General features: G+C 35.1%; 2 protein-coding genes across 5 annotated transcripts in view; one reads left to right on the top strand and one right to left on the bottom strand.

Moving 5' to 3' along the window:
• The window catches only part of LOC106871177 (codanin-1), a 33,009-nt gene extending 32,105 nt beyond the window's left edge, over positions 1 to 904 (bottom strand). For 2 of the 3 annotated variants that reach the window (XM_052973782.1, XM_014917508.2), the window contains exon 1: positions 760 to 903. Coding sequence is in view for 1 of the 3 variants with exons in the window: in XM_052973783.1 (XP_052829743.1) it covers positions 760 to 789 (30 nt within the window). In the remaining 2 variants the exon portion in view is untranslated. Of the gene's footprint in view, positions 1 to 759 lie in introns of all 3 variants that reach the window. The other variant, XM_052973783.1, reaches the window with a different exon arrangement.
• A 773-nt stretch (positions 905 to 1,677) lies between these two features.
• LOC106871178 (ubinuclein-2) overlaps positions 1,678 to 9,355 on the top strand; it is a 54,751-nt gene continuing 47,073 nt past the window's right edge. Inside the window, exon 1 of one of the 2 annotated variants that reach the window (XM_014917510.2) lies at positions 1,678 to 2,277. In XM_014917510.2, the coding sequence (XP_014772996.1) occupies positions 2,101 to 2,277 (177 nt within the window). In that variant the 5' untranslated portion in view covers positions 1,678 to 2,100. The remainder of the gene's footprint in view (positions 2,278 to 9,355) is intronic. The other variant, XM_014917509.2, reaches the window with a different exon arrangement.

The following is a 9,355-nucleotide window of genomic DNA, read 5'->3' as shown; positions in this document are numbered from 1 at the left end:
GACGTCAGTGATTAGTTGAAATTATCGAAATAAGACAATTTTTAACGTGAAATAACTTCGAATACAAAATGTATTATCTGTTCTATACCACAAAATATACAAGTATACGAAGTTTGAAAGTGTTTCGGTATCAAAAACACTACATAAAAAAATGTTGCCCGTCAAATCATAAAGGTCCGAGGTTGTGTAGTAAGTAGCTTGCTTCCCAACCACATGATTCTGGGTTCAGTTCCACTGCCTGGCACCTTGAGTGTCTTCTACTATAGCCTCGGTCCGACCAAAGCCTTGTGAGTGGATTTGGTAGACGGAAACTGAAAGAAGCCCATCATATGTGTGTGTGTTTGTCTCCGCACTGTTGCTGGACAAGCGATGTTTGTGTGTAAAATAGCAGTTCGGCAAAAGAGACTGATAGAATAAGTACTAGGCTTATAAAGGATAAGTCCTGGGGTCGATTTGTTCGACTAAAGGCGATGCTCCAGCATGGCCGCAGTCAAATGACTGAAACAAGGTTAAAAAAAATGGTAAATTTTCAGATTAACACCCGCACGATTTTCACTAGTGTGTTAGGGTCAGGGTTAGGGTTGGGTTAGGGACGGAATTCCCTAACCGTAACCCTAATCCTAAAACCCTAACCCTTAGTGAAAATCGTGTGGGTGTTAATCTGAAAATTTACCAAAAAAAAAAAAATAAATAAAATAACAGCAAACCACTATTTAGCTGGTCTTCTTTTCTGGCAAGGGAGAAACACTGGGCATTTACCTGGAAAATCTCACGGGTACAATTGTCCATCTCTATTCTGTGTATGCCAGGGCTTGCTGTCTATAAATAAATACTGTAGTGCTCAGGGCCTATAAATACTGTTAAGATGGCCTTAGGAGAAAGACGTAGTTTAACATTAGACTTAAACGGTGCTTCCGCTAAAAATACATACCTGTTACTACACCGTTATTAATCCAAATACAAGCGCTGTGCAGTGTTTCTATTAACACACAATTCTCAGTTTCAATGTTTGCCTTTGGATTGGAACCAATAAAGGAGTTGTATTTTAGTTTTAGTGAAAAGAAGTTAACATAAATACACAGATTTTATTTAAAAAATACAAACAAGTGTATATCCACAACCATGTGCAATAGAAAAACATATACAAAACAAGCTACTGAAATGTATTCTATCTCTTGCTAACATCAATAATCATTAATATTTTCATTAATTAGTCGGGAAGTTATTCTGTTGAAATAGAAATATTTTCAGAATAAGAAAAAAAAATTACAAAATGCTAATTATCAAAGTATTTTAATAACATTAAAAAGAAAAATAGACGAGGAGAAAAAAAAACATTAAATTAGAAATAATTGTTTCGAAGTTTTCTTTTTCTCTTTACCAAAATTTCTGAAGTTTCTCACTTATAACCGGTACAAAGTTTTCACTTCGTAAAAATCCGTAAAGTAGCCCGTACATTTCCGCAGCTTTATTTATTTTGTTTTAGTTAATGAAAAAATAAATAAAATTTTTTTACTCCATCTATTTTTATTATGTATCAGATATGTTTTTAATAATACTTCGGGTATTTTTCATTTCAATGAATTTAAGAAAAGGTCAATGACCGATCGTTTCCGAATGATCCCGAACAAAAGCATCCAACATTACTTATTAACTCCTTCCTTTCCTCTCATCTTATCTCTGTATTTGAATATTACTTCATTCTTTCTCCTTATTCATAATCATCTATTTTTATCTCTTTCATTTCAGTCATATTTTCTTCTAAAATTATATTACTCTTGCAATATTTTTTTTGGAAAATGGACATTTGTTTTCGAAAGTAATTTCTCTAAATCATTAATTCACAATCAATTAATATCGTTTATTTCGGTGCACGTTTCTGTCTTTATCTTCTCGCAGAATCTTAGCATTTGGATTTCGAGGGGTACTCAAGTGGTAAACGGTGATTTCTCCCTCCGACACCTTCAACGCTCATGACGTCATACTGCCCTTACAAAATGGCGATAGACTCGCTAGTTTGTTGGTACAGAGGTGTAGAAACATAGTTAACCGGGACATAGATCATTCTATTTATCTGTCTCATGGCTGTATTGTGTTTTAATGAACGCGATGTCGGATCCGAGGAGGTTAACTTTTACTACGATCGGTCCGATGGGGAAGGAGAAGAAGAAGAAATCTTCGCTGCCGCCCACCATGCGCTTCACACTGGCTCTGAGGGAATCGAACGACAAAACATGTCCCGAATTTTCTTTTGCAGATTTAATGAAAAATGCCTTGGTAAGTAAGTTGTTCTCCATCATTTGTTCAACATACTTTGGTTAATTTGTTTTTACAATCCACTGTTGATAATCTTCATACTTTTCTGGCCGTAATGCTTTGGCATAAAGCAGTTTCCGTCGCCTAAGATGATACATTAAAAGAAACATCGTATTTTTCAACATTATTTCCTTCAATATTACCACAATTGATTCGTTTTAACAAACAGAACAATAATTGAATGTAATAACGAATGAATTTCTCATAAAAGAAAAGAGATTCAGGTCATTGAAATCACTTAGGCCTCATGAATTTGAAATCCTTATTTTTGTTCCAGTCGCTTATAAATTGTGTAATCACCTTTTATTCACTAATTAACCACTTTTGCTTTTTAATTAAACACCAACACTACATATTATATATAATTATGCATAATATATCTGCGAAGTAGTGATACTGTTTGCTAAAGAACACGCAATGGTTATCCGTAAACATTTTTTTTCCTGGGTGGATGTAATTTTTGTGAATTTATTTACCTATATTTCCCGCCGATATTATTTTCTCGAGAACAATTATTTTTGTTAATCGTAATATTTGTTTTGATTTTGCTTTATAATGTTTTTAAGATTTTTATATAAACATAGCAGATGTTTTTTTTTAAAGATATTTATTACTCTTTAATTTCAACGCAATGAGACTTCAAAAAAAAGTCATGGTTCAGCTAATATTCTTCATGTTACTGGCTGTTTTTTTAATTTTTATAATTGCTGAAATAATTCCATGTAATTATCGGTTTACATGCTAAAAAGTTAGAATAATTGTTAAATTCATATGTAAACTTGTAATTTTAAATTTTACTTGTGCCTTAAATACATTATATATATTCTGACCGTAAATTCTAGGTTTTATTTGTGTCTTCAAATTTTAGGTAAATAATTTCCCCAGACCTTAGTATAAAATCCAGTTTTATTCTATAAAATTTGAGCGAAATGAGTTTCATATAAATAAAAAGAAGAAAAAGCTAGCCATGCATTTTCATCTGTTGAGTTTAATTTATTTTTATAATCATTGTACGACCCCCACGCACCATACGGCTGCCATGCCATTACTATTATTGATTTATTTTTTAAACATGTACCGTACCAGAATACGGTATTCTGAATTTTTTTTCTCATTTCTTTCATGGTTTCGCCATTTTGAAGGGTTATTTTTATGCTAGATACCCTTTTGTAATTTCTCTGCATCCATCTTGCTATTTAATTAGTTTTTATTTTGAAAAAGTACATGATAATTTGATACATTTGATTCTAAGCATTTCTGATTTTGTATTTTTTAAAGTTTATTAGCATTCGATATATTTAGAATAGTAAATACGTGTGACTCAACCTGAAAAATAACTAAAAAAGAATATTGCGCTCACAGATGTTTCTTTACTCTCAACTATGTAAATAGAGGGGTGCGAGTTGGACTCTAACATCTCGTGTCTAATAGATACATTGTATCTCGGCATTGATTTTTCCATTTCATTTAAATCGTTTTTATTTATTATTCATCATATCGCAGCAGTGAATCTATTTCAGAATAAGTTTACCTAAATGTTAACTTTACAACGGTAAAAATAAAAAATAAATAAAACAAACAAAAAACTAATTTACTAAATAAATTCGGGAGAAAATTCATCTCGGGTCAAATAACAATATGTTTTAAGAGGAAGATTTTTAATAGACCAATTATAAATATTAGATAACCTGTGTTTTTTACGCATAATGGATACTCGAGAAGCCCCCCCCCATTCGCGCGCGCACACACGCACGTGTGTGTGTGTGTGCGTGTTTGTTCATTCTATTGGTTATTATTTAATCTAAAATTGTCGAGATTCTTGTTGCAATCTCTCTTTTGTTCTTTGGAGTAGGATCTGGTTGCAAGTGCCAAACCATATCAAGTTAATTCATTGGTTTTTCAAGTATCACCTCTCTCGTGCTTGCACTTTCTTAATCCGCTGCTGATCTTCCATCAATTCAGTTTTGGGGTAGCTGTCCTTCGAACTCCCATGCCTCATAGGATAGGGAATGTGGGGATGCAAGCATTTAAAAAAAATGTCTTACAGAATCGCATCTCTCGTATAGAAAAACATAGGTATACCTAAAACTGAAGGGGAAAAATAGAACTACCCTTTTTCTTTCCCTTGTGGTACAGGGATTCGAGGATAGTTATTCCAAAATTCTACCTTATATATGCATATATATATATATATATATGATTTTTTTTTAAATATTTTTTTTTCCAGTATAATTTAATTTCCAAATTTTTCCCCATGTACGTCTCTCTTTCAGTTCATCCTAAGATATGTGACTTCGACATAAAATAAGAATCCTTATTAAAAATTAATTGTCGAATAAATTAGGAAACCTAAGCCTAACGTTGACAATTTCTGAAACTGATGAGCTTTTACCGTTATATGGATTAAGGAGTCTTCAATTTTGTGTGTGTCCCTGTGAGAGACGTAGCAAAATCGAAAAATAATAATAAGACATCCGTCAAATTGTATAGAAAATTACCAGTTAGATGGTGGAGATGGTTCAGAGATCCAGGCTATATATATATATAAGCTTCCTGATGATATCTGTTAACAGAGTTTCATTCCATTAGCACTAAAATAGCACTAGATGAATGTTGTCGTCTTTTTGCGGATGACATATAATTTCTTTTTTGTAGCAGATAAAGCTGTCTTATTTACCCTAATTGGATAAATAATAAATGCTATGCAGTATCGAAACTTATAAAGATTGGAACAACTCGCAATATGTTTTTAACGGAAATATTCTCTCAAAACTAAAATCACCATTGGTGACGTGTGTGTATGTATACATATACATGCACACACATGTATGTATGTATATATATTTGCAAGATTCCTGATGTGATTATATTTGGTTAATCACTAGGTTAGACTTTGTTGTGCTGTAAATATAATATTTACCAAAAATGTATTTCTGACAAATGTCGAGGTACTTTGTTTCTTAATAATCGTTTCTGCTTCAGGTACAAGGCGAAATTTTGGGAGAGGGTGTAAGTCGATTAGATCGACCCAGTACTCACCTGGTATTTATTGTTATCAACGCAGAAAGGATGAAGGGCAAAGTCGACCTCGTCGGAAGTTGAACTCAGAACGTAAAACCGGAAGAAATGCCTCTAAGTATTTTGTCCGGTGTGCTAACAATTCTGCTAGCTCGCCGTCTCACGCTGTTTATTAATTAATAATAATAGTATTGCATTGGGATTTATTTCAAATAAAGATTACATATTAGATTTGTAGACGGAGAACTAATTTCTCTGTTCCTTTCATTATTGAAGAATCAATCAAATACTCAATATGAATAAAAAAGCAATTGCAATTGGGGAACTGCTATACTTAGTTTCAATTATCCACAAATAAATAACATTGAATACGATTCAAATAGGATTGGAAAATTAAATCCGATGGTGTATATTGAAATGCTTCCCTTTGTGCCTGTATGTGTATTAAAAACATTTTTTTGCTTTTTTCCATGATTGTATGTGGGAGACTTTTTTTTTTGCGACCGTTGCAAACTCGCGCTTGTTTCCAAGCAAGGTAATATTTCCTTACGGTTGTACATGTTTTCATAGAAGATTGAAAATACTTGTTCAAGGTGTCATGCAGTGGGACTGAGTCCCAAATCATATGGATGGAAGTAAACTTCTTCACCATACAGCTATGTATATGTGGATATACACACACGAATGGATGTGCATATATTGTATATGTATGCATATATACAATACGAACATTTATACATATTGTATTCGTGTACAGGTATGGCAGTGTCATGAAGAAGCTTGCTCCCTAACCATGTGGTTCCATGTTCAGTCCCACTGCATGGCACCTTAGGCAAGTATTTTCTACTGTAACTTTTGGTCAACCAAATTCTTGTGCATGGATTTATAGATGTAAACTATATTTATATTTGTGTAACTCCTTGTCTTGACATCACAATGATTCTAAATGATGTGACACCATCATATAAGTGATGGTGTTGTTCTTTTCTAATCTTCTGCGAAAAACATGTCTGACCATATGGAAATAGTACCTTGCTTGAAAACTGGTAAGGGTTGGCAACAGTCATAGAAAATTTGCCTCAATAAATTGTGTCTGGTCCATGTAAGCATGGAAGGGCAGATTTCCAACATTAACAGAGTAATGATATACATTATGTACACATTTTAATATGTTTGCATACGTTGGATGTATTTGTTAATCTCATGAGATCATGGAATGTCTTGCTTCAGTCGGGTTGGAGTCGTGTTGATTGTGAGTATATGTACTGCTTTCTGCCAGTGTTGTCATGCCTTGTAGGTATCTTCCAAATAAAGATAGTAGTCTCCATATCTGGATGCCATTTTCCTTGCAGCAGGTCTTTTGATCTGCAGTATATGAGGCCCAGCCAGAGTTGTTGAGAAGGCTGGATAATCTGAGTGTAAACCAGGACCTCATTAGTGACTAAGATCTATTTTCAAGCAGTGTTAGTAGAAAGTGTTGAGGTTACGCTTCCAATGCATCCATTAATTTCTGACTTTTGAGAGAGGTTGACTGTGATGGTAGATCTCGCATTTGCGAACTGTTGTGTTACCTCTAGTTCACAATTCTTGGTAATGGTGGGTGAATGCCCAAAATCAAGGTCCAGCAGTTTTGAAATCTTCAAAATAATGGTTTTTTGATAAACTCTCGTGAGACAGTCCATAAAGTATTGCAGAGGTTTCTCAATGTATATTGCTAGTATGTCTCAGAGTGGTACTTGACATGCTTTGATTTTTTTTCCTTCAGTTGGGAAGAACTGAGTATAAAGTTAAACAGCATCATTTGATGTATATAAATGCATTTGTGTGTAATCATTTAGCATCCATATTCCATACATGGATACCCTTCCTGGTGGCAACATGCCCAAACAGCACTGCTAATATGAAGATGTCATTTGTTTACAACTGGCCTACAATGACAACAGGAAGAGACTCAAACACATGTGTATACACACACACACACACACACACACACACACACACACACACACACACACACACAATGAATTTACTTCAGTTTTGTGTGGGCCAGATGAACTCGAGGCTATAGCAGAGGACATGTGCTGACAACAAAGACTGCTAAGTGGTTAACTCACCTGATTTGGGATGTTCCCAGCATTTTGTGGAATTTCTCAGTTTGTGACATAGCATAACAGCATTCAAAAAATCTTTTTGAATTTTGAAACTCTAAGAACATGGAAAATAAATTTCTTTGAAAGACCTGGAGGCTTCCTAGAGGTAGTAGATAGTTTCTGTTGCCTTTGTGACCTAATGACAGTTGAAGAGGATGTTCTAAGAGTATAGTAGTCAGAGTAAGAACAGGTTGGCAAAAGTTCAGTTATAACCCCAGTTGGTAACTAAATGCTCTCTCTTCCTCCCCTCCTCTCTGTGAGTGTAAGATTGCATGATGGTTGTGTATGAATAGCAATGCTACATGTTAGTGAGGCTTGGGTTGCAAAGACATGTACAATGAGGTACAAATTTGTTGAGAGAGATATTAGGAATGACAAAAATCAGATGTCTTGCGAGAGGCTGCATTGGTTTAATTCTGTAATATGTATTGTTGAGGCAATTATATAAAGCAGTGCTGAGTGCTAAATGTAGTTAGGACTCGTAGAAGAGGAAGATGTAGGATGAAGTAGTGAATGCTGATCATTGGATGTTGAGCTTCATATAAAAGATGACAAAGCACAATTGACTATACTCAAAAAACCACACCCATGATTGTGAAAATGTAGCCCTAAAAGCATTATGTTTACATGTATATGCACAAAACAAGGTACCCAACCTGCCCCTGTCAACCCTTTTATCATTCTTTCATCTTGTTACCCATCCTTCCTCTAATGATGGTACTATTCAGCTGCTGTTGTTTTGAGTGTAGAACTACCTATTTCAAACCCTTTTTTAATATTGCTAGTCATTCTCTTCCTGGAACCACTTCTCATCACCTATTCTTTTTCGATATCATCCTCTCCCATATATTTTCCTACTGTTTACTCCTTCTCTGCCAACAGTTATCACTACTTTTCCCTGAGCTACATCTTATGACCGCTACACCTTATTCTTAACACCTTCTCATGTCTGCCACCAATTTTCCCCTCCTTTGTTTACTAATCACTCTTATTTACCTCTGCTTTCCATCTCTTTTACTGTGCCTCTTTTTCCTCCTTACATTTTTACCCAATCCCTATCTCCCAAGATTTGTTCTGCTGCTCTCCACCATTTCTGTATGCCATCACACCTCCACTTGTATTTCCTATCACTTTCTCTCCAAAATCTGGTAAATTACCTACCATGTCTCAACTCTCTAATACTATCCACTACATTCACCTCTTTAAGCATCTGTAACTTTCCTTTCAATCTCTTGCAAAGTTAACCATACACCTTGTCTCTCTTTCCAGCTACTCCCATCTGGCTTTGTATAATGCAGGGTAGCTATGTATTTCCTCTCAGGAAGATATCTGTCTCTGTTACATTTTAGTCTCTTTGAACGTAAGACCTACCTATCTACAACACTGCCACTCAGTTGATAATTTAAAAAAATCTATTTTTTGAGTTATTTGGTAGCCTCACTTGTGCTGGTGCCATGGAAAAAGCACTTGGTACACTCAGCAAAGTGTCTGGTGATAGGAAGGGTATCCAATCACAGCAAACTCTGCAAGAGCAGTCATTGGAACTTGACAGTCTCTGGGCATATTGGATCCTTTAGAGAGAGGGAGAGGGAGGGAGAGAGAGAGAGAGAGAGATTTATAACTATAGATACATGTATCCTTTCATCTCAAGTCCATTTCCGTCCTGGATGGATTATGGTTTAACAGGATCCAACATGTTGGAGGATCATGTCTTGTTCCATTGTCTTAGTTTTGGCATGGCTTCTATGACAGGAAGTCCTTTGTAATGCCAACCACATGACTACACTCTTGGAGTGGTTGGTGTTAGGAAGGGCATCCAGCTGTAGAAACTCTGCCAAATCAGATTGGGGCCTGGTGTAGCCATCCGGTTT

Source organism: Octopus bimaculoides, chromosome 16 (genome assembly GCF_001194135.2).
Source record: "Octopus bimaculoides isolate UCB-OBI-ISO-001 chromosome 16, ASM119413v2, whole genome shotgun sequence".
In the NCBI taxonomy this organism is placed as follows: Eukaryota; Metazoa; Mollusca; class Cephalopoda; order Octopoda; family Octopodidae; genus Octopus; species Octopus bimaculoides.
The sequence above is the reverse complement of the archived record's forward strand: the minus strand, read 5'-3'. Positions and strand labels throughout refer to the sequence as shown.